Consider the following 26,609-nt stretch of genomic DNA (forward strand, 5'->3'; position numbering starts at 1 on the left):
TAGCCTCCTTTTGATTTTTTTTCTGAATCTGCAAATACAACTTGTTGTATGAACTTTTTATTAGATTTTTGTGAAGTATAAAAATAGCTAATATATAATTTCCCAGCAGCGGGATTTTTGCGATATGATAAATAGCGACTCAAAACAATAATTTAAAGTTGTTTGTTTTTCTTTTTTAAGGTTAACTGTAAATATTCATTGAAGAAATAGTAATCAGGAAAACCCGAATGTTAACATTTGGCGGACCTTAACTTTACAAAGATTGCCAGAGTTTTTTTCTTCCAAAATATAATTTAATATTGAGGTTGAAGCGAATCACAAAATGACTTAAAATGGAAATTACCTTGATGTATGTGTATGTATGTATGATCCCCATACCCGCAGGCAACTTGGTCCTGGAACACATGTGAGCGCTAGGTGAACAATTCGATCATCTTTTACTCCGTAATCTGTACACCCACGTGCATAAGTTTTTTTGCACGAATTTTAGTGCTACAAATACCGGCGCATAGATCAAAATGGTTTCCCTCTTCCCTCCCCAAGCGCCGGAAATTTGTAGCGAGTGTAGGGACACTTCGCATAGACGCCCTTGCTCCCATCACGTCACTGAGGGTATGGAGCGACGAGAAATTAATAAGCATGCCCCCTCAGTCGAACCTTCATTAGAGAAGCAGGCAATCCACAACTCACAGCGAACGACCAAGGGAACACCCTACCACGTATATAGTAAAATGGCGTAGTTGTCTTCATTGGAATGTATGAATGTTAGAATTGATGAAAGGGTTATTTGAAAAAAATAATGGAAAGCTCTCACCAAAAACACGCAATCTTCAAAAACAGCTTCACTCCAATCGTTTCGTCACGTTCCACATGAATCTTTAGATTTCTTGAGTTCTTGTCTTGAATCTGCCTTGATCAGCAGAACTTCCGGCACGATATACAGCAAGCACCACACGACTTTGAAGTGCTTGGACGATGATCATCACCCCTACCTTCGTCAGTTATTCTTGATTGACGTTGTTGTCGGTAAGGATCAGCCATCAAACACGTCCCCAACGCCATCCTGGATGTTATAATGCAGGAACTTGACCCACAGGAACGCTTGAGTTAATGGCCACTTCGCAATTGTTGTTCCTGCGGCCTGCCTTTCTTGTTCCGTTGTCGTAGGGCCAAATTTCTCAAGTTCCATTAAAAAAAGCTTCCAAATGGGTTCCACCACTTCCACTGTAAATGACTGGCACCCGAGAAGTATCGAGATCTTCGTATTTTAACTTATTTCACTCATTTCACTCATTTTAAATAAAATTTAAAAATTATCGGATGGTCGAAAATGACAGCAAACGAAAAATGCGTGCGACCACAGGCACAGATTGCTTCGATCTCACTTAAAATGGAAATTACCTTGATACAGCGAAATTAAATCAATAAGAATTTAAAAAAAACTAGATTATAAGGATTGCTATGCTAGAAAAACCGGCTCCGTGGCTTAATGGTTACGGTTTCTGTCTCCCAAGCAGAAGGTTCAGGGATCAAATCCCGGTCGGTACCTTTGAAATTTGGAATCAGGAATTTGAATATGAATAAAAACTAAAATAATTCAGGTGGGATTCGAACTCACGCCTTTGAATTGGTGGTCTGGGACGCTAAGCAGTCGGCCATCAGAAGGTTTACACTCTAGCAGTGAAATGATCCGTAGTGTTGAAACATGTTATCTTCTCATATTAAATACGCGCTGATCCCTGATTTGCCTGACGGGATTGGAAATCTAAATATAGATCGAGTTTCCTTCAGATGCTTGCTTCTATGTTTAGGCGGGGCCGGACAATGCCCAACGACCTCGGAATTGGACCGCAAGGAGCTCTGTCATTCTGAAATGGGTCGTTGGAAGCAGCGCGAGGGCTATCACCACCTAATACCCGGGATTGAGATAAGCTGTATCAGCATTCGGCATATACACAGTCTGATACAAATCATACTTTCCCATAATTTCGCTACTGGTTAGCGGGTATTGGATTGGACCACACACACACACATTATAAGGATTGCTATGCTAGAATGAGGATATGGAAATTATACTTATCTTGAAAAGACTTTTCCCTCTAAGAAATAATAAATTATTTTTTTTTAAACATTAGACTTCCTTCCTGGGGTTTAACTGCTAAGTATGCTTTAAGGTAACTTTTGGGGTCCACATTATTTTAAGTTCTTTCAATTATAGTTATTTGAATTTTTGATAATTCAAAATTTACATCTTCGGAATAAGAAGATAAGAGAAGCATTGGTTCATTCGGACTTGAACATCTTACATTTAACATCCAATGTTCTAAACAATTTGAAATTTTCAAATGTTTTTTGATTAGTTTATATAATTTTGCTTCAATATTTATAAAATTAAATTTTCCCGGGGTCTCGACCAAAATTCCCGGGAATCGAGAGGTCCAAAAATTGTCGATTTCCCGGGAATTCCCACTCGTCACCCTCTAGTTAGGAGTAGAGGGTGACGATTCTCGAGATTTTTAATTTCCCGGAAATCGAGAGTTGTATTTTGCTATTTCCCGGGAATTCCCGGGACCCGGGAGTTTTTTTTTAAACTATGCAATAGTGCCAATAATTTAACAGAAATGTAATAAATTTGTTCAGTAACATGTTATGTTATAAACTAATTCAGTTACAATTAATTCAAACATATTCAATGAATCGTTAATTTAAGTAGCCTCGTTTTATAGTTCACTGTTCTACATTTTGATATATTTTTTCTGAATTCTGAAGCTGTTTGCATGAACCTGTTATTAGATTTTTAAAAATTTAAAATTAGCTAATATATAATTTCGCAGTATCTTAACTTTTGCAATTTTATAAATAACAACTCAAAACAACAATTTAAAATTGTTTTTCCTACTTGGGCCAGCTGTAAATATTAAATGAAGAAATATTAACAGTTATCCGGAAATCCAGAATTTTAACAATTGACGGACCTAAACATTACAAAGAGTTGCAGAGTTATTTTTCCAAAATGTTATTTAATATTGAGGTTGATGCTAAACCCAATACTACTATTGACATCAAAAAGGAAATTACCTTGATACAGCGAAATTAACTTACTTAGAATAAAAAAAAAACAAAATTATAAGGTTTGCTATGCTCCAGAGATGATATAGAAAATGAACTTATTTTAAAAATGCTTTTCCTTCTTAGAAATAATAAATTGAAATAATATTTTAAAAAAAACTTGAGTTTTTCATTTCTGGGGTGTACCTGCAAAGTATGCTTCAATGTAACTTTTGTTTACACTCAATTATAGTTATTGGAATTTTTTGACAAGTTAAAATTTACACTTTCTAAATAAGAAGATTATAAAAGCATTGGTTTATTCGAACTTAAATATCGATCATTGAACACTCAATGTTCTGGACAATTTCGATTTTTTCAAATGGTTTTCTGATTAGTTTATATAATTTGGCCTTCATATTTATAAGAATAAAATTTCCCGAGAGTCTCGACCAAATTTCCCGGGAATCGAGAGGTCCAAAAATGATCGATTTCCCGGGATTTTTTCCCGGGAATTCCCGCTCGTCACCCTCTAGTTAGGAGCAAGAGCTTAACCTGCCAAAAATACGAGAAATTCCCCTACTTCTGAGTCACATAGATCAGAACCGATACCGAATGGTCCAGATAACGGTTCTGAGGAATCTGTCACTGCATTTCAAATACAACTTTATAGGCAGGTTGTCCTAGGCATATTTGAGCCATTTTTGTGTATATGGAGTGGCACTTGAGATTAAAATTTGAGGAGAGTTATTTAACCCTCTCACGCCCATGATTACTCCAGAAAAACGAAAAAAATCTCGATTTTGCTCTGGGCGGGAAGGGGTTAAATATTAAATATTTTATTTCGTAATTTAAATATTGCTGTACCACGACGCCATTGCATCGTATCAAAAAGTGGTCAAAGACAACTTATAAGAAATTATAGGCATTCCGAAAAAAATACACTTAAAGACAAAACACGACATATTTTTTTTTCGTTTTGAAGTCAATTTTGAAGGTGAGGTAAGTTCATTTTTTTGTGGAAATAGCCTACGATATGCAAAAAGCCTCAAGAAAAATGCAGGATATTCTATCTCCCTAAAAAAAATACAAAAATCATTTATTAAAACTGTTTTAAAGAGTCGTCAAATTGTTCAAAATCCGATCGGCGGGAATCGATTCTCTAGACAATATCAAATAAAAGTCTGCATAGTCCTAACATTGTAATTCCTGTGAAGATATTAGAATTAAAATGTTGAAAAACAAGGGGATTGACATTTTTTTGTTGTCTATATGTAAGACTTGATTTTTCAGTCCGCAGAGCTAGTACAATTTCTCATAAGATTCTGTGATTTGATAACGGGAGGGGCATTTTAAAATTTGTATATCTCGCATCGAGTAATTTTTAGATTTTCTACATGTAACCCCTTTATATAAAGATAATTAATAATAATTAAAACATTCATGGAGTAAAACAAGTTCTCAAAAGCCTTTCTGAAAAGCTTTATTTGCTTAATCACCAAAACTTGCCCTTTTTCAGCTGCTTCAACTGTCTCAAGAGTTCCAAAGCTCCAAAACCGCACAATTTCTCAGAAAATCCAATTTCCACTTAAAAACGCAATCTAGACCATTATGCACTGGTGTCGATGACCCCAAAATTTTGCAGTATTATTTTTTCCTATGAAAAATGTAAAATTTCTCAATAAAAACTTGAAAAAAAAACTTTCATAATTTTACTAAAACTTTTTAGCCGTTCATCTTTTTCGCTTTAAAATCGTATCATAAAACAATCGATACACCTTTAGCTGGTTCCACCGCAACTATTGAGGTTGTGACTGTTGTGACTCTTGGACTGTTGCACCGCACATTTCTAGGTCACTATTCTTATGTAGAACGCACAACATAGAACTGCCACAGACAACTGGATTAAATCCTAATTTGAGTATATTGTTTGAATAATCTTATACAAATACAAAAAAAATGGTCAGTTTATTAAAAATTCTACCAAGTTTAAAACATTAGTTTGAAAATGCGTCCAAAGCCCCCTTTTAACATTTCTTTGTCTGTGTTGTGAAATCCATACAAGCAGGTGCACTTAAAGTCTTCCAATTCATTTTATTTGCATATCGCCCGCCACACATTTGCGCTCGTTACGTAATTTATGGCTTCTTCGTCGTCAGGTGGTGCCGGTTCCGCTAGCATGTTGTGGCCAAGTCGGGCCAGGCCACGGCACAGGCGACAGCATTGGCATGCCGGGGTTGATTCGGTTCTTCAGGGCGGCGCGGGTCTATTTATAGACACCACACGGTTGTTTATACTTCCGTGCGCGTCTCTATTTACGGATTATAAACACCCAATAAAAAATGTGTGTGTGTGTGTGTCAAGAACACCTGCCCGATGGTGCAACGTTTTAACGTTTAAGGTTTGAGAAGTGGAAGTTTTGGGTTCAAAACTTTAGTCGAAACATGAGATTTTTAATTGACGGTCACATCAACTTTTTGCATGCTTTATTTATGGAAGTCGTGTTTTAAAGTGTGTTGTTCCAGTATTTAAATTATTTATCAAACTATTTATTGCATGCTTATAATTTATTAAACATAAAAAATACTTTATTTTAAAAGTGAGCTCAAAATATATACAAACAGAAATAATATATTAACTTGAAAATGAAAAAATCACAGACAATTGGAGAGCCTGTTTGGATACCGCACAGCGCAATTTATTAAATCCCATCCATGTTGCAAGGTCATGAATACAGCTCGCTGATACAGCGTCACCGTTGTGTTGACCAAGCGTGCGTTCAATTAACTCTCGACGTCCAGAAAATAATTTTCCACTCATTTCCCGATTATAAAACGGATGGACACTGGAGCTTTTCACACGTTCAAGTAAGGCCCGTCGGTCGGCGCTCTTGAAACCAATTATCAGTAACGGTGTAAAAAAAGTCAAGCACATTCCACACATCAAGCGAGGACCTTCATTCCGTGCCTTTCTGGGTGGCTGAGGGAAATCCAATAACGCAGCATTTTACTGCATTCATATGATCCTATTTTCCCTCCCCCGGGGGGGTTTCCCCCCCCTCCCACTCGACCTCATTTCCCTCGATTTTCCTCGTCAAATTGCTGCTCGTATGTCATTGTGTGTAACACTCTCTCTTTACTCCCTGTTGGGCACATTTAAAAAAGATACTTAAGTTACCTTTAACACAATTAAATCTCTATGTTTCAATTTGTTAAAATTTCTCAAAAGAGTGATTACAGATATTTCTTTTTCAATCTTTACTTTTTGAACTGTGTGCAGAAATTCACCTGTAATAGTTGCATATTGCACCATCATCATGCGCCCTGGTTGATGCGCCCATGGGTACAAAGCTTTCAGTAAACGGGAGATGGGAACCTGCTGGGCTGGGACCAGGAATCGTTGCTGCAGGTGTGCATGGCATAATAGGACATGCACGCCAGGAAAAGAGGCCATCGGGTTTGGTTACATTGCATTACTATTATGAAGCTGCCAAAGTTGTACCAAGTTTATGCTGGTGTACTGGGAAGCTTGTAATTCAAGCTGGTTCGGATTTAAGTTTATATTAAAATGTTAAAGCAATCGGCACAAACTTCATAAATTGTCATTAAGATTCTTTTCAGATACTTGTTTTGAGGAATTTTTAATCTTGGTCACTTTCAGGAGTTCCCCTGGTCATTTTTATGTTTTCACGGAGCTCGATCTGAACATTCCAGAAAATTCAATTTTTTAACCAATTTTTAAACCATCTGAGCAGTTCTCTCAGATTTCGGTCATTCTATTTTTTTTTGTATTTTTTAATCCGACTGAAACTTTTTTGGTGCCTTCGGTATGCCCAAAGAAGCCATTTTGCATCATTAGTTTGTCCATATCATTTTCCATACAAATTTGGCAGCTGTCCATACAAAAATGATGTATGAAAATTCAAAAATCTGTATCTTTTGAAGGAATTTTTTGATCGATTTGGTGTCTTCGGCAAAGTTGTAGGTATGGATATGGACTACACTGAAAAAAAAATGATACGCGGTAAAAATTTTTTTGGTGATTTTTTATTTTAGTTTTTGTTACTAAAACTTGATTTGCAAAAACACTATTTTAATTTTTTTTTTCATTTTTTGATATGTTTAAGAAGACATCAATGCCAACTTTTCAGAAATTTCCAGGTTGTGCAAAAAATCTTTGACCGTGCTATGAATTTTTTAATCAATACTGATTTTTTTTAAAAATCGAAATATTGGTCGCAAACATTTTTCAACTTCGTTTTTCGATGTAAAATCAAATTTGCAATCAAAAAGTACGCTGGTGAAATTTTGATAAAGTGCACCGTTTTCAAGTTAAATCCATTTTTAGGTGACTTTTTGAAAATAGTCGCAGTTTTTCACTTTTTAAAATTAGTGCCCATGTTTGCCCAATTTTGAAAAAAAATATTTTTGAAAAGTTGAGAAAATTCTCTATATTTTGCTTTTTTGGACTTTTTTGATACGACCCTTAGTTGCTGAGATATTGCCATGCAAAGGTTTAAAAACATGAAAATTGATGTTTTCCAAGTCTCACCCAAACAACCCACCATTTTCTAACATCGATATCTCAGCCTCTAATGGTCCGATTTACAATGTTAAAACATGAAACATTCATGAAATTTTGCGATCTTTTCGAAAAAAATATTTTCAACATTTTTAAACCAAGACTAACATTTTAAAAGGGCGTAATATTTACTATTGACTGGCCCTCTTGAAATGTTAGTCTTGATTTTTTTTTGAAAATATTGTTTTCGAAAAGATTGGAAAATTTCACGAATGTTTCATATTTTGACATTGTTAATCGGACCATTAGTTGCTGAGATATCGACGTTAGAAAATGGTGGGTTGTTTGGGGGTGAGACTTGTAAAACATCAATTTTTATGTTTTTAAACCTTTGCATGGCAATATCTCATCAACTAAGTATCGTATCAACAAAGTCCAAAAAAGCAAAATATAGAGAATTGTCTCAGCATTTCAAAAATATTTTTTTCAGAGGTGTGCAAACATGTGCACTAATTAAAAAAAAATTAAAACTGCGACTATTTTCCAAAAAGTAAACTAAAAATGGCTTTGACTTGAAAACGGTGCACTTTATCTAAATTTCAGTAAAATAATTTTGGATTGAAAATTTGATTTTCCATCGAAAAATGAAGTTAAAAATTTTTGCGACCAATATTTCGTTTTTTTTTTTTAAATCAGTATTGATTGAAAAATTCATAACTCGGTCAAAGATTTTTTGCACAACCTGGAAATTTCTGAAAAGTTGGCATTAGATGTTTTCTAAAACATATCAAAAAATGAAAAAAATTAAAAATAGTGTTTTTTGCAAATCAAGTTTTAGTCACAAAAAGTAAAATAAAAAATCACCAAAAAAATTTTTACCGTGTATCATTTTTTTTCAGTGTAGTCCATATCCATACCTACAACTTTGCCTAAGACACCAAATCGATCAAAAAATTCCTTCAAAAGATACAGATTTTTGAATTTTCATACATCGTTTTTGTATGAACAGCTGCCAAATTTGTATGGAAAATTATATGGACAAACTAATGATGCAAAATGGCTCCTTTGGGCATACCGAAGGCACCAAAAAAGTTTCAGTCGGATTAAAAAATACAAAAATTAAAATTCTAAAAAAAGACCGATTTCGTAGAGAATTGCTCATCTTTGAGTCTTGGTTTGATGATTTACTTGTAAATAGGCAAAAGTTAATGATTGAAGTTTGTACAAAAAACGACCAATAAAAAACAAATACTTAGCAAAGCAAAGACAAATAAAAATACCAAAAAAAGAAAAACAGAAAACAAGAGAAATAAAGTTTTCGTTGAATGAAAGTTGCACAAAATGACTTCCTAAATACAATAAAAATTAAAAAAAATCTAAGAAAACAGCAGGTGATGATTAATACTTTTTAATACGCAACTTATTTGAGAATACAAAATGGTTCTTTGGCTCTAGTCGATTTTTGTTGGAACGATGATATAATTTTCAAAAATGTTGGAAAAAACTTCAACTAAAAGTGTATGATTTGTTCCTTGCTTTCGCTTTTTTCAGCGATGATAAAATCAACGGAATGGGGGAAAATATGAAAATTACAAATAGGAAAATCCTCAGGCCATTTTGCTGCCATTCTGTTTGTCGCCGGACAAAATATCATTAGTCATGTAATGTGTACACAGTACGTCCATTTGTTGCTTTCTCTGTCCTCTATTCTCGTTCTTCATTGATGGAGGTCCTTTTTTGCTGCCTCCCTTCATCGCCGCTTGTGGACACAAAATTAGAACCTTAGTGGGGCAAACGTTGACCATTAAACCCGTCGTAAATTTTCCTCAGCTTTAATTATTTCCGCACCACCATTCATTCTGTTTATTTCTTTCTTTGCTTCTTTTTACTTTTTCTTTCCCCTCTTTCATAACCGCACAGAAAATGGATTTCCGATGCGTACCGCTACTGGGACGAAATCCGGAAGACGGCGGATGCGGCCGAAGCCGGAGTGGCCCAACTGTCCGGCTACATCTTTTCCAGCATCGATCCGGGCATCGTGAGGGTGAGTGAGCTTTTCCATTTTTCCGTTCCTTTTCCGCTCAGAATTTTCATTCGCCTTCATCCTCCCCGCGCTAGTACATCCCATCTGAGTTGGTAATCCATCCCCGGACTCGGGTTTTTGGGGTATTGTTTGAGCTCTACTTAAAGTCTGGTCGCCGGATAGAAGAAGACTTTGGTAAGCGTTTCAAGTGATGCATCATGGTGATGCTTCGGAAAGGAAACCGGATTAGTTTGGTGGGACAGATGGGAGTTTTCCTCTCCTTTCCTTAAAAGGTTTCTTTCACAAAGTTTGGGATAATTGGTTACCCAAGGGGGGGTTGGGAGAGTTGGTACGTATAAGAAGCATGAAAGATTAATGGGAGTGACTCCAACAAAAGTTTCTAATTGTGTCACATTAGAGGAAATTCAATTGTATCTTTTGTGTGGAAGACTTTTCCATCCTTATAAGTTTTATCAATGTGTTTGTGAGGTATACGAAAGAGTGATATTGAATTAACAATAAAATAATTAATTATTCAAATATTCCGACAATTTTAAGACTTTTATAATATTTTTCTGCATGATCGTTTTTAAAATAAAAATTCTATCTAAAGTTCGTTTATAATCCTTTTGCCAGTAATCTCAAATAAGTAATAAATTCCAGTGATTGATTTACCATGTGTCAAGTTATCAACCCATATTGACAAGACGCAAAAAATCGAATTTTAAATAAAATCTAAATTTAAAAAAAGAAAACAAAACAACAGAATAACAGAACAACAGAACAACAGAACAACAGAACAACAGAACAACAGAACAACAGAACAACAGAACAACAGAACAACAGAACAACAGAACAACAGAACAACAGAACAACAGAACAACAGAACAACAGAACAACAGAACAACAGAACAACAGAACAAAAGAACAACAGAACAACAGAACAACAGAACAACAGAACAACAGAACAACAGAACAACAGAACAACAGAACAACAGAACAACAGAACAACAGAACAACAGAACAACAGAACAACAGAACAACAGAACAACAGAACAACAGAACAACAGAACAACAGAACAACAGAACAACAGAACAACAGAACAACAGAACAACAGAACAACAGAACAACAGAACAACAGAACAACAGAACAACAGAACAACAGAACAACAGAACAACAGAACAACAGAACAACAGAACAACAGAACAACAGAACAACAGAACAACAGAACAACAGAACAACAGAACAACAGAACAACAGAACAACAGAACAACATAACAACAGAACAACAGAACAACAGAACAACAGAACAACAGAACAAAAGAACAACAGAACAACAGAACAACAGAACAACAGAACAACAGAACAACAGAACAACAGAACAACAGAACAACAGAACAACAGAACAACAGAACAACAGAACAACAGAACAACAGAACAACAGAACAACAGAACAACAGAACAACAGAACAACAGAACAACAGAACAACAGAACAACAGAACAACAGAACAACAGAACAACAGAACAACAGAACAACAGAACAACAGAACAACAGAACAACAGAACAACAGAACAACAGAACAACAGAACAACAGAACAACAGAACAACAGAACAACAGAACAACAGAACAACAGAACAACAGAACAACAGAACAACAGAGCAAAAGACAACACACAAACAACAAAAGACAAAACACGAAAGACAACATTTGAATGGAAATCCACGGCCGAAATATTTTTTTTCCAATTCAAGGTACAATTCGCAAAAAACATATTTTAAAAAATATAATAACTCCAAGCAGTTTCAACCAACTGATTGCATAGAAATGTGATTTGATGGTCTATCAAGAAAAAATAGTTTTAAGTTTCAAAATCATGCTCAACAGTTGAAAAAAAAAGTAAAAAAAAAGTTTCCTCCCAGCATGACTCCACAAAAAGCTTTCCCAGAAATCAACTCTAAACTGTTTGCCTTTCATCAAGAACTAATAAGAAGCTTATTCCCGTTCATCGCAATACAAAACCACAACTTTTCCTTTCAATTTGGCATCCCAGTTTGCAGTTGGCAAGTCCATTCACCAGGCTGCTCCACCTCACCGCAACCATCAATCACTATTTTGGTTTCCGGGGCGGAAAGTGATGCATCATCATCGGGACTTGTTTTGCTTCTCCTATTTCAGAACCACTACATCGAGCAGATTGTCCCCGTTTATCGGGCCGCCACCGAGCAGGAACTGACGCTCTGTCCGGGGGAGTGGAAGTACGGATCGTTTTTCACCACGGTGCTGGCCGAATGTCGGCTGTTTCAGCCGTGGGCCACCAAGAAGTGAGTTTAAATTTGGGGTTTTCTTTTGAATGAATTTATTATTTTTTCTCTGAAGATTCTTAGCCAACGGTGGCCGCATCCTAACGCAGAAGGTTGAAAGCTTCCAAGACCTTGCCTCAAGCTCCAAGTACGACGTGGTGGTCAACTGCACCGGCATGGGCGCCAAAAAGCTCTGCTCCGACTACAAGCTGGTCCCCATCCGGGGCCAGGTCATCAAGGTCAAAGCCCCCTGGGTGAAAACCGCATTCTACGCCGATTACGACACCTACATCATCCCGGGCTTCCAAGGGGTGACCCTGGGCGGTTGTCGGAACTTTGACAGCTTCAACACGTTGCCCTGCAAGTACGACTCCGGTGCGATCCGGGAACGGTGCGAGAAGCTGCTGCCCAGCTTGAAGGGTGCACCGGTTATTCGGGAAGCGGTCGGTTTGAGACCACATCGGGATCCGGTGCGCGTTGAGGTGGAACTGATGGGCAGTGAGAGTGGGGGAAGAAAGTTGAAGGTGGTGCACAACTATGGCCATGGAGGGTATGGGGTGACGACGGCACCCGGAACGGCCATTTATGCGGCACAGCTGGTAGGGGATGTGCTGAAGAGTAACAGCAAGCTGTAAATTTGATTGGTTTTGGTTGAAATAAAATGCATTCCAGGTTGTTCTTAAATTTTACCTTTTCATTTGAAACAAATTTGCCCATAAATATATTTTATCTTCCAAAATATCATGTTCAAAATATGCATTTAAATACATATTATTAAATAATGCTAGCCAATTTGACAGATTTTGAGCTGATTTATTTCATATCACACTCCTGTTTCTACCATTTTTCCTCCATGCATTCTTTTTACTTACAATGAAATTAGAAGTGCAATCAGTTCAGATTATTGGTTACCATTTTAAAAATACATTTTAAAGTATTTTTTTTTCGCCCTATTGAAAAATAATACGGAAATATGTTCGGCGTGAATAAAAAAAAAAATAAATACAGACGTTATAATGTCTTAGCTTCGGCTAGACATATTCTAAAATTGGAACGATACAGACGTTATAAAATACAGTGTAAACTGTTTAACGATAAATTTTCCAGACTTTTTAATAGGCAGAGAACCTTAAATTATACTTTTGTTTGCCTGATAAATATATCTGAGCAATTCCAGACCAAAACAGGAATTTTTTAGGTACTTTTTTCTCGACCCTCTCCGATTTCAATGAAACTTTGTAGACATGTTATCCTAGGCATATATAAGCCATTTTTGTGTATATGGAGCCAGTTACATTCGATAATGAAATTTGAGAAGGGCGTAAGTGTTTTAAATATTTTTGTATTTTGTAATTTAAATATTTCTGTATCTCGAAGCCGTTGCATCGTATCAAAAAGTGGTCAATGACAAACTTGTAGGAAATTTGACGGGCTTTCCGAAAAAAATACACTGAAAGAAAAAAACACTCCACTTTTATGAGATTTTTTGATTTTTAAGTTTGAAAGTCAACTTTGAAGGTGAGCCCACGATTTTTTTTCGTTCAAAATTTTTGTCAAAATAGCCTAAGATGTTTCAAAAAGACTCACGAAAAATGCAGGATGGAGCAACTCACCTAAAAAAATACAAAAATCATTTACTGAAACTGTTTTTTTTGAAAAGTGCTCTAAACGTCAAAATTTTCAAAAGCCGAATATGGGAATCGATTCTCCAGACAATTTTACATAAAAGTCTCCATATTGACAATTGTCCTAAGTCCAATCCTTGTGAAGTTACAGCGGTTTTAAAAATAAAAATGTTGAAAAAATAGGTTTTTTGATGGTTTTTGACAATTTCTATATGACAGACTTGATTTTTCAGTCTCGAAAATATTTTTACCGGAAAGCTCGTCCAATTTCCCATAAGTTTGTCTGTGACCACATTTCAATTGGATGTATGGGCTTACAGATATAAGCTAATTTACTATCCAGGTTACTACACTACACTGAAAAAATATTATGTTTTCAGTTATGACGTTATGAGCAATGTTATAAGCTTATATGTGTAAGCCCATACATCTTTCCTCCAGTTAGTATAACTCGCCTTCACACAAAGCCGTCGTTTCTGGTTGCACCGGAAGCAAAGCAAGATCGCCCCAGCAGCTGGACACCGAGTTGCGGCTGAGGACAAAACGCAAAGGCCAGCAGAGCCAACCAAGACCCCTACACAATCCCCCTTCCCATCCCATGCCTTGTCTTTAACATCAATCCCTTCCCTACTAACCCCGAGTAGGCCGCGGGTAATCGGCTCCCCTCCCACTAACATTTACACACAAGATCCTCTGTAATTATTAAGTTTTTTGTAATTACAAAAGCCGACTCGGTCCTAACCAGGTCCCAGTACCGAAAAGGACCTAATAAAAATAATTTTATGAAAAAAAAAAAAGCCCATACATCCAATTGAAATGTGGTCACAGACAAACTTATGGGAAATTGGACGAGCTTTCCGGTAAAAATATTTTCGAGACTGAAAAATCAAGTCTGTCATATAGAAATTGTCAAAAACCATCAAAAAACCTATTTTTTCAACATTTTTATTTTTAAAACCGCTGTAACTTCACAAGGATTGGACTTAGGACAATGGTCAATATGGAGACTTTTATGTAAAATTGTCTGGAGAATCGATTCCCATATTCGGCTTTTGAAAATTTTGACGTTTAGAGCACTTTTCAAAAAAACAGTTTCAGTAAATGATTTTTGTATTTTTTTAGGTGAGTTGCTCCATCCTGCATTTTTTGTGAGTCTTTTTGTAACATCTTAGGCTATTTTGACAAAAATTTTGAACGAAAAAAAATCGTGGGCTCACCTTCAAATTTGACTTTTAAACATTAAAATCAAAAAATCTCATAAAAGTTGAGTGTTTTTTTCTTTCAGTGTATTTTTTTCGGAAAGCCCGTCAAATTTCCTACAAGTTTGTCTTTGACCACTTTTTGATACGATGCAACGGCTTCGAGATACAGCAATATTTAAATTACAAAATACAAAAATATTTAAAACACTTACGCCCTTCTCAAATGTCATTATCGAATGTAACTGGCTCCATATACACAAAAATGGCTTATATATGCCTAGGATAACATGTCTACAAAGTTTCATTGAAATCGGAGAGGGTCGGGTACAACCGATTCCCTATTTGACATGGAATTGATCATCTACCAAATTTTGTTTTTTTTTAAATATTTATTTTGAATGCAAGTTTTGTTTCAGTTAGTGTGATTTTTAAATAATATTTGATTTTCTATCATCTTTCTAATGAACTTCTCCTTTTTGACAATATGCAATTTTTTGACAAAAACCTTTCTAAATGAACACAAACACTGAAATAAAAAAAATCAAATTTAAATCTACTACTTGAACAAAATCATCACACATTGGTTAAATGACTAAAAAACTCTCAAATTGTATTTTTCACACTAAAATTGATTTTTTGCAGGATCTTCTAGTACTGTAATCTGGGGTGAACTGGGACTACAGTCTGAATTGGGACATTGGGTTTTAGATCACTTGGAAGCTTGAAATTCGGCAATCGATGCACTATTTTTTGCAATTTTGTGTCTGTTCTATCCGAAACCAATTAAAAAACATCCAAATATTGTATAGTAATGAAGCTAAAATGTCTGTTCCAATTCGGCCCATGTGTACCAATTTTCCCTGGATGACGGTACTAGATCATATGAAAATATGACGATGTTATAAATTTTCTAATTCAAATATTCTAAGAATTTTGTTCCCAAGTACAGTAGTTGTTCGGTAACTGGGCTGCTTTTTAACTGGGCTCTAGCAAAAACGTCAAAAAACACTAACAAAGGAAAATGATCGGGGTCAGTCAATATAAAAATAACTATAAACATATAAAATATTATTTCTCAGTTTTCATGAATTTACCGAACAAGTACTGTAATGCTAAAGAACATAAGTTTACAAAAAAATCAATTTATCAAAGAATTCAAAAATTTAAAAAAAAACATTGAAATTTATAATAATAAAATATTTACTAAAATGTATAATCATTTTGTTTAAAAAAAAAATTAAATTAAGTCTCATCCTTTTTTAAAAACGCTAATATTTGATAAAGAAATGCATGAAAAAATGTCCCAAAACTTTTGAATTTTAAATTCTTACAAGCCTTAGCCTTGACAAATTTCGTTCTGCCTTTTTTTCGTTTGTTGACGTTTTTAACTTTTTTGGTTATTCAGCCTCCTGTGATCAAAATTTGATTTTACGTAACTTTACCCATACAATCTGCAGATTTTCCGGAATCGGTTCCAGAGTGGCCAAAGTTGTAACTTTTTGGCGTAAGAACCTTCCTTGGACTTCGAAATTTGTATGAATAAAATAAAATAAACATTGAAAATAAGATGTGTTTTAACAATCCTTCATTTGCTGATTTTCTAATTTCAATGTTTTTTTTTGTTATTATAATTTTCTATACCGATAACCGCCATTTCAAACGTGTTGTCTCACAGCAACATAGAATCGCTCACTCGATTTCGCCACTCATCTCATGTTGCCTCACCAAACAAACCCCTTGTGCAACACAAAAACACACACAAATGTTGCTGCTGCTGCTGTAGACATTCAATCCCCTTGCTCGTATGCTAAACGTTCCACAGGGTAGCTAGGCTCAATGTAGGACTACCATAAAGGTGCAAAGTGGCAGCAGCAGCTGCGTTTGACATTACGGTTATGCTGTGTAAAAAGTCGATGAAACTATGCTCACAGCATAACGTACAAATACCAACGCATCGAGAACATTCTCCAGCATAACGGCGATGGGCATTTAAAAATGGCTGATTGCTTTTTTATGGTTGCGTGGTAGAAATTTTGGTATTGGTGATATGTTTTCAAAGTGATGGAATTTAATTCCTTTTTTAAACGGTTTTTGTACATAAAAATCAAATTGGAATATTTTCGAAAATCATGTTGGTTGATTCAAATTGCGTAAAATTCCATGAATTTTGTCAATGTCAATATTTGTCAAAACAATTTATTTTAAATCAATATTTGATTATTTAGCTTGTTCAACATTTTTATTTTATTATTGCTAAATGATTTTTTCAGTATGTTTGGATTCTTAATTGTACCAATTATTTTTTCTTTTTGATACACTTTTAAAATTCTATGTTAAGGGTGCACAGCAACGAAGGAAGATGTTGTAATCTTATTCCAAAATTGTCAAACTTACTGACCCAATCTGCAATAACGGGATTGTAAAAGTAATCAAACTTTGTTGTAAATTACTTTGTGGACAGTACTTTAGGGGATGAATAAAAAAATAATTCGATGGTACCTGTAGTTTTGAAGATACTAAAATGTATGTAACAAAATTCTGGGTGCAAAAGCTCTGGTTGATGTGCACCGTTAAACAATTTCTATTAAATGTTTTCCATCTCCTTTGTGTTCTTTATGTTCTTTATAGATAAGATATAGATAAGATTGAAAAAAATAAATTGGGTACTAAAGCCCTATGTAAATTTTTGTGTACAACGGTAAAAAACACGATTAAAAACAATTTCTGATCACTTTTTTTTCGTTTTAATACAAAAAAATTATGACAAGACAACATTTTTTCGATGGATCAACTATGGTCCCCTTGGAACGAGCTGTCAAGTAGGAGCTTTTCTGTCAAGAAGGACCGCGAGGTAAATTTTTCAAAATTGATTTAAAAATCAATTTTAAACTCTTTGTGGTCGTACAAAGGGTCATTGTACTCAGAAAAATAAGCTGTATCGCTGTGAACAATAATATCCGCAATCTAAGCTTCATTTTAGGACCCAATTGTTAAACTTTTATACTTTAATAAATTATGCCAGCATAAGTAAACTGTTGTTAAACAATCTTATGATATTTTTTTGTCTTGTTGAAGTTTTGAATATGTCAGATTTTGACTCGAGAAAACAACCGTTTCAAGAAACCATGGATTTTTTGTACTCTTTTGTTTGAATGATAACTATGTTCTAAAATTGAGTTTAGATTGCTTATTTCAATGCACACAACGATAAAAATAATTGTTAATTTTTAACGTTTTACTTTATTGCTTGACACTAGATCGTCCAAAATGATTGAAATTCGAATGGTAGACAGCTAACATTTTACATTAAGCAGAGCAGGTTGAATCAGGTTTAAAAATTGCCTTGTTGTCGAGAAATTGCTTTTTGAAGTTAACAATGAGTGGTGCACTGAAGTGACCATGGGCGTTAGAGGGTTAAGATTCTTAATGTTAAATAATAAATTTTCAGCTTTTTGTATAAACTTTTTTTTATTAGGTCCTTGTTGGTGCTGGGACCTGGTTAGGACCGAGTCGGTTTTCGTAATTAGATTTTTCTTATAGCTAATAGTAATTACACAGGATCTTTAGGGTCAAAATTATTTAATACTTTGAATGTTGTATTTTGACGTCAGTCTGAAATAAAATTTCCTGATTGACAATTTTATTTAATGCATTTTGCCATAGTATTTTTGCAAAACCAAATTTGCCATTTGCCTAAATCGGGAAGAAATTTTGTCAAAATCCGGTCTTGCCAAAAACGGGATGGAATTGTAATATCACAGCAAAAAAGTTTCTATTCAGCTGCATGTTAAAGAAACTTGTCCATTTTTCACGAAATGAATAATTTACAATGTATATGCCTTGGTATTTGCTATAGACTATGATATTCAGTAATATATTATTTATCATAAATTTCGTTTAAAAAAATGCTTTTAAAGTATGAGAAAACTACTATACACTGAAAGAAAGGCACATGATAATATCACATGTTTTACACATGAATCTGCCCCATACGACTTGGCATGTGAATGTCACGTGAAAATCACTTGAAAAAAATCAATCGCACGGACTTGCAAATCTAAATGTAAAACACGTTAATTTGACGTGAAAGCTCACATGACTTTGGAATGATGTGCACATGAATTTTGAATGAATTTGTAGTGTTAATGGGATGGTTTTACAGTGAAATTCATGTGTTCTTGAAATTGTAGTATAGTTTTCTGCATATTTTTAAAAAGATTTTTTGTTGCGATTACAAACACACTTTATTGCACAATAATTATTTTTTTTTAAATAAATTATTTAAGCAAAAAAACCAACCGGACCGATGGCCTTTTTTACATATTTTCACGTTCAACTCTCCATAAAAGGGTTTAATTTAAAAAAAAAACAAGTTCGGCGTCGGCGGCACAGTTTTCTCGTAGTAGGTGCACGGGCGACGGAACAGCTTCCGGGAGCGCTTGTGGTGGTATCGCTGCAGCAGCGGGAACCGGACCTTGGATTTGATTAACAGCTTGATACGGGCTCGACAGTTCCGGAGTGGAGTCCCCCACCGAATCGTCCTTGATGATCCGGATCGAATGGCCAAGGGCACTGTGATAGAAAACCATCTCCTGATCATGATTTGCTGAAAATACACGAAGAATATTAATATTTATGCAAATTCGAACTGTTTCAATAATGTATTACTTACCAACAAGTTATCAGACGAAAACATTCATTTTAGAACCAAAAATAAATCTGAATTTGTTCACAGAAACGACTTATTCGATTTGAGCACGTCCGTCGTTCGTCGCCATCTTTTACGAATGAAAATTTTTCATCGAACACCGTTCAATTCAAGGTTCAATTACCATACATTTCAATCTCACGTGTTTTTCTCTTCGAAATTATGGGAAAAGTCAAATGGGGCAAATCGAAGTGAAATTCATGTGAATCTGAAATGAACACCTTGCGATAAAAGAATGAAAAAGGATTAGCTTGCCATCAGCTGATTTCAAATGAATATCACATCCATGTGACATGTTAAACATAATCGAGAAAAGAAAAGCAGTGCCGAATTTTTGAGGAGCTCACGTGAAAAAGCACTTGATTTTGCTATGTCAGTTTCTTTCAGTGTTAACCGTAAACTGGGGTCAATCGGGATACATGGGGCGAATTGGGACAGCAGTTTTAACCATGTTGGAGCACAATATTTTTATTTTCTTGGTTGGTTTCGGTTAGAACAGACTTAAGTAAAAACAAAATGTGTACATCCATTTCCAAATATAAAAGCTTTAAGTGCTCTAAAAACTGCTGTCCCTATTCAGACTGAAGTCCCGATTCACCCCAGATTACGGTACTTCAACTTATAATAAAAATATAATATATTTTAATAAAGAAACTTTGGGAGAAAATATGCACATAATTAAAAAACTAATCTAAGAAAACAAGATGATGTTAAGAGTGTATCCTGCTCACTTTAGTGAATGTTTAATTTCTTTAACCTAGTAAGATGCAAGGGGAAGGACACTCATTTAAATTAAGTAGATCTCAATATTGAATCAGGCTTTCAAAAACCATCCATAACTGCACCCAAACGGTTTCCTCCATGTCAAATACGCTGCATTTGACAACGCGGCGCATGCGTTTTGCAAGTGACATCTGTCACCATCAGTCCAATGTTTTCAAACCTTTTTCGCGAAAACACACTCACACTGTCACATCCACTGACGGCACGCAGCTGTCTGTTCTGTCACTTTTGTTATCCCCTCAGTTAGCACTCCTGTGCTTTTGTGCGTTATTCGTCATGTATGCGGGTGTCACTGTTCAAAACATAAAATAATAAAGGGAGCGATAAAAAAATAACACAAAATCGAACCGACCCCAAAACGACGGATAGTTGCGGTTGTTTTCATATTTGCGCACATACGTCAAAGTGGGTCCTCGTCGTCGGTCGTCGCACGTGAGTGAGTGTTTTTTCCCCTCTGTTGTGAGGTGTGTGTTATTGTTTTCTGTGCTGTGTGCGCCGCCAGGAAGCGGAAGTGCTGCTGGATCTGTTCCGGAGAAACACCAGCTGAGCTGAGGAAAAAGATCTAGAAAGGTCTACCTCCCCCCAAAACAGGTCGTCCTGTGGCGTATGAGCAAAGGTGATAGCTCCTCGAAGAAAATGTCCATGAGTCCTTCGGAGGTGAGTACCGCTACAGAGAAAAATTTCGTCCTAATTTAATTAGTTGTCACGAGTTTAAGCCACTTGGGTTACCTTGGGTCAAAGGTCAAAGCCTGCTGCAAAAAAGCAAGGTTCGTTGCAAGGTATTCCATGGTCACAGTGTGAAAGAAATCGATTGTTCTGGGGGAAGACTTTACCTTGTAGATTAAAATCGATATCGAACGACTCGACCTGCAAATGCGGTTGAGTAATCGTAACAACAATCCGCTCGTTTCATTCAGCGTGTGTGCCATTTGGTCATTAGAAGTCTCATCCAACTCATCAGCATTTATCGATTGAATCAGGGTGACGAAAGTAAAGCTTCAATATAAGTGGGAATCATGAAAAAAGCGAGATTTCGTTCTGAAATCAAGCATATTAACATAAGAAAAAAAGCGATAACTGGACTGTTTAAGCTAGTAAAAGGGAGGTAGGGTTTGTTTAGATAAGATAGGAATTGTGGCGAAAAGTAAAACGCAGAGATGAAGTTTGTTATCGTCGTGTAGAAGCGTTGTACACCTCAGCTAATGTGTGAGTTTGTGTGTTGACGAGGTTGTTTTTTGTGTGTTTATCTTCGCATTTGACGACGAAGGCGATGCCGAGTAACACAAAAACAGCTGTTCGTTAAGTTTGTTAGGGTGGGGTAAAATATTAGGAAAGGTAGAATAAAAGATTAATTCTAGACTTTTTTATTGGGTCCTATAAACATATGAAACACAATAGCTTATATGACCTTTTCAAAAAAAAAACTTTGGAATTGAAAAGCTTACATTGATTGATTTATTAGAGAAAAAGAAATATTCCGGTTCTATTTTTTAAACATTATCAAAATCACGTTAAACATTAAAGATATAAAATAAAATTGGTTATTTTTTCATCATATCCACCTTTTTATGAAATTTTATCACTAAAAACAACGGTTTTTAAGTTTAATTATAGTCTCTCAAATGGCCTTTTCTCTGACTTAGTTTTCCGTCCGTCCGTTCTAGTCACCTATCCACCTATAATGTCCACCTTTGTCCATCTCTAAAACAACGCGCAAAATTTGAAAAGAAGTTTTTTGAGTGTATCTTATTTAGTTATTTGTCAACACGTAAACATTTATCCGATTTTCAATGTCACAAAAGTTTTGTTGTTGATGTTTATGTAAAAAAATTGTTCAAAATTTATAAAATGAAGACTGACCTTTCATAAAGGTCAAGTTCTAAATTTTGTAAATCCATTTTTTTTTGTTTGTCAATTTATAAATTTGGAGGAGACATTGTGAACGCACTCTGACTTTGGGAACGTACGAAGAATTCGAACAACAATGCAAACGGTCGTTACCACTCGCTTAGGGTCGCTCCTTAGACCATTCATCTTCCCAAAAGCCGTCCAACTCCAAGCAAAACTTACTAGAGGATACCGTGGAGATTTTCCCTTAATACTCTGAATAAAGTGGATTATTTGATTATTTGAAAATCTGTAATCGGAAAAATACGTTTTTTTTTAAATAATTCCAAAATAGAAGTTTATGCAAGAAGTAGCAAAAAGGCGGTTTTTTAGCACGATTCGTAAATTTATCCAACTGTGTACCGAAACGAAGTTGACTTTATAGCTGTCGGCCACCATTGCTAGTACCAACCACTAGTGTCTTCCTTTTATCTACAAGGACTTCGCCGCCCTGGGCTCCTAAGTGTATGAAAGTATGGCACGGAGCGACGGCGCCGAATACCCATATTTATACAAAGAATTTTAGAGCGCCCGCCGCGGGATTCGAACCGGCGACCTCTGGATTGTGAGTCCAGTGCGCGGTCCGATTGATCCACACGGGCGGAACTGTGTACCGAGTTGGATAAATACGACGTGTGCTGAAAAAATCAAGTTTAGTAGCAAGTTGCTAACAACATTTTTTGCAATAGGGACGTGGCGTTACATCGTGCTGCCATCTGGTTTTTTTAAGTGCAAGAGTGGAAAAGTGCTGAGTCATCGTCTAAAAATAGACGGCGTCCTATCTCGCCCAGCAAAATGTTGTCGATAAAGTAGTCGGTTTCAATGAGAAAAAGTGGAAAATGTGGTCTAAAAATAGCGACGCCATCCCCCTATTCCGAAAAATGCTTTTTATATGTTATTTTATGTCAAACATCAACATCATCATCAGTTTAGTGAAAACTGTGACTGAAAATGTAAATTAACAACTACTGCCTAGGTTTTCCAATTCTTGTTGTCAACAAGTGCGAGAAGAAAGTGTGTGTAAAAAATCCAAGTTATAGTGCAAGGATCAATAAGTTGTATGAAACAATGTTTAATGAAGGAGGAACACCTCTGCCAATAATCTTTTCGGAAAATCACAACTATACTTTACCATAATTTCACTGTCGGCCGGCTGGTATTAGATTGGACCACATAAACACAAACCCATAATAACCATAAACCGTGGGTTGCTCTACACGAATTTGGCTAAAATTTCGACCTTCCTTTTTTCCTTCATTTTTTTCTTCAAATTACTAAAGCTAAGAAAAAATACTGAAAATGTGTTACCAAACATAAGCCATAGCTCATTATTTCCATTATTGACCATGAACTTTCACAGAGTCGCCAACTTCTAGCAAGCTTCGCGCCCAATTTAACCTTCACAGACAGACAGTCACACTTGTGTGGTCTCTCTCTTGTCTATGGAGTGACAGATAAATCGGTTTCGATCATGATTATGACCAATACTGCTGGCATTCATAATGATTCTAGCATATAGTTCAGGTTATATATAAATGACTTAATCAATCGTGTGAGTAGTTGTGCACACTAGAAGGCGTGTATTATTTCGAGTATTTTAATAGCTCTAATTAATCGCTGCTCCAGACTAAGAAGCAATTTGCAGTTGATGAGAATGATTGAATAACGATTTATGAATGTCAATTATTGAGAGCGAATTGTGCAAAACAATAAGAGCTTCTGATGTCTGTCCCCTAGTAATGATCAATCTTGGGTTCAGTTATCTACAAACGATTGCCTGACATACTTTCTATAATTTAAAAAAGGGTAGGGTAGCTTTAGCATTTGATATTGAATTCAAAGAAATTCTTCAACATATAAATAAAAAGAACAACTCCAAATCGTAAATTCCAATCAGTCGTTCCTTCTGCATGAATCACGTCTCAACATCTGTAGAAATATCAGGCCAAGACTGGGACGAGACCACATGGATGCTGGACAGATGCAAACTAATGCCGAAATGCAATTAGCTCCAGGCTACTCCTTGGACCGCTTGGTCCTACGCATAAGCTGCACACTCAAAGAGTTAAAGCCGTGATAAATTTGCATGCATGCGTCCGAACAACTATTATTAATATACTTGTCTAGCTTCGCGACTTCACCGAAGGAATGCAACACTGCAGCTGCAACTTCCAACTCGCACGCAAATCTTACATCTTCTTCCTCAGAGGCTTTTGCACAAAATAAACCCATTAACCTTTCGCCATTTCTTGCGCGATGTCTGGCGGAGGATTCTTCATTCTTATAGCTATATCTTGCAATAGTGAAATGAGGAAGTGCTGGACGGTTGGAGTCTTGGCTGCGCGCGGCACGAGGAGACGAGGAAAGATTGTGCTGATCATGAATCATGTTTAGACCAGACGACAGCTGCTCATAACTGGGCCTCGTCCATAAATTATGTCCCTAACAGGGTCGTCGGACTATGGTTATGGACGGGTTCGCGACGGAGCGCGGTCGTAAATTTTTATCGACGGTGCTGAACGCGTTGATATCGGGGATGCGGGAGGTGTGGGTTCAAATAGGGTGCAAAAAGAGTTAAGAGTTGAAAATAAATATCCAGATGGATCAAAACTAGTGAAATGACAACACAACTTTAATATTCATTTCAACAATATTTTTCTTTGAGACTTCAGGAAATGTATGTGCTCCTACCATTAAAATGACTTTTATCATACTTTTGCTAGCATCAGCAGTACCTTCCTCGAGAAAAAATAGATCTAAGCTTTTCACAAAAAAAATCTATGAAATTTGCATTAGCCTAGTATTATAAAAAAAACAAAATATATTGTCTGATAAAATTCATGATATAATAAAATCAGAACCTAAACCTTCCCTTCAATATCTTGCCAAAAAATGTCTTTTACAAATAACAAGATTTTAATGGAATTAGACTACAATATAATCAGAACAATAAAACATTCATTTTAACTCGTTTCCAATCAGTCTTTTAACTATATTTTGAATCTTGTTATGGATTTTTTTTTAGATAATTTTGTTCCTACCGCCTAATACTTAATTTGAAAATATAATTTTAGCGGAGAATTTTTTTTTATTGAAGTTATTTGTTTTTCAAAACGTTCACCTACAACAAAAAATATCACAAAATGATTTAAACGTTATTACAGTTATGCTTCTTCCGAGTTTCGTGGACAATTGCTTTTTCGTTAAAAAATTAATGGCGTAGAAAAGATTGTAAGAGCAAAGAAGAAATAAACATATTTTTCATGCTTTTATGGAATTGTATTTTTCAAATCTATAGCCCTAAAATTTAAAAACTCTTAAAAGCAAAAAAAATGTTCTTTTAACTTTTAAAATGTTTCCTCAATCTTTAAGTTTTTAACAAAAAAGCAATTCGCCACGGAAACTGGAAATGGATTTATCGATTTGACTAAATTTTACATGGGGGCTTCTCTATGAATAAAGAAGCCATTTTGGTTTGCCCATACAAATCTTCAAACAATTTTGCAGCTATCAATACAAAATGGTACGAAAATATACCAACAGCTGTATTCTGGGAAGGAATCTTCTGATCGATTTGGTGTCTTAGGCAAAGTTCGAGGTTTTGACTCAAAAAAGTAACACTAGGGAATTTACCTTTTTTTTTGTTAAAAGTACCAGTGAAAAAGGCATCATTTTCGAGTAGCTGTAATTTATTTTTTAGCTTTGAAAACTTCCTAAAATGTTGTCTTATTAACGTGGAAGATTAGTCTTTTTATTTCTTAAATACAGCTACCAAAATATAAAGAAACAATCCAATTTAAATTTATTTACCCAACAATACTGAATTTTCATGTTTATATCCAAACAGCACTCAAATTTTCTGAAATCAATGTTTCGATTTTTCAATGTCTAAAAAATTAATCAGATATGATATGATCCGTTCAAAGAAAACATTTTGAAAATTTTAATAAAGAAATAATATTTTAAAAGTACCACAAATTCTAAGTTCAGACCTTTTAATCAAAAAAAAAAAAAATCAAATAATAGTTGAGAAGAGATCAATGTGATTTATTTATTTTTACATTGAATCATTAGTTTCTGAAATATCGACTTTTGAAATTTAATTGTTGTTTGGGTGACACTTAGGCCGTAGCTAATATTTTTCAAAGTTTTATTCGCTTCCTTTCAATGTTGGCCCGAAAATAAGGGAACATAACATAAGGGTGTAATATGGTTGTATGGAAAAAAATAAAGTTGTCTAAATTTAGCGAGCACAGCATTTTTTCAGTTCCTTTTGGGGTCCTAAACAACTCCCCAAAGTTTGGGAACGATTGGTTTAGTCCTCACTTTGCGCAAAGCGATTCAATTCTCCATATAAATTTATTTGGGAAAAACCTATTTTTTGGATTTTGATATTTATAAAATTCACGTTTCACGCTATATTAAAACCGGATTCATATTTGGATGCTATGGAAGGTGCTCTACAACTTTCCCGAAGAGAGTATGGTGCTAACTTGCTCCTAAAAAG

General features: G+C 35.4%; 2 protein-coding genes across 2 annotated transcripts in view; both read left to right on the forward strand.

Annotated features, from left to right (window-relative positions):
• Nucleotides 1-12,581, forward strand: part of LOC120421549 (D-aspartate oxidase) — a 31,292-nt gene extending 18,711 nt beyond the window's left edge. Inside the window, exons 3-5 of the mRNA XM_039584776.2 lie at nucleotides 9,490-9,613; nucleotides 11,773-11,918; nucleotides 11,974-12,581. Of these exons, the coding sequence (XP_039440710.1) occupies nucleotides 9,490-9,613; nucleotides 11,773-11,918; nucleotides 11,974-12,532 (829 nt within the window). The 3' untranslated portion in view covers nucleotides 12,533-12,581. The remainder of the gene's footprint in view (nucleotides 1-9,489; nucleotides 9,614-11,772; nucleotides 11,919-11,973) is intronic.
• A 7,862-nt stretch (nucleotides 12,582-20,443) lies between these two features.
• The window catches only part of LOC120421534 (ubiquitin-conjugating enzyme E2 W), a 73,572-nt gene continuing 67,406 nt past the window's right edge, over nucleotides 20,444-26,609 (forward strand). Inside the window, exon 1 of the mRNA XM_039584756.2 lies at nucleotides 20,444-20,872. Within this exon, the coding sequence (XP_039440690.1) occupies nucleotides 20,822-20,872 (51 nt within the window). The 5' untranslated portion in view covers nucleotides 20,444-20,821. The remainder of the gene's footprint in view (nucleotides 20,873-26,609) is intronic.

This window comes from Culex pipiens, chromosome 3 (assembly GCF_016801865.2).
Source record: "Culex pipiens pallens isolate TS chromosome 3, TS_CPP_V2, whole genome shotgun sequence".
Classification (NCBI taxonomy): domain Eukaryota; kingdom Metazoa; phylum Arthropoda; class Insecta; order Diptera; family Culicidae; genus Culex; species Culex pipiens.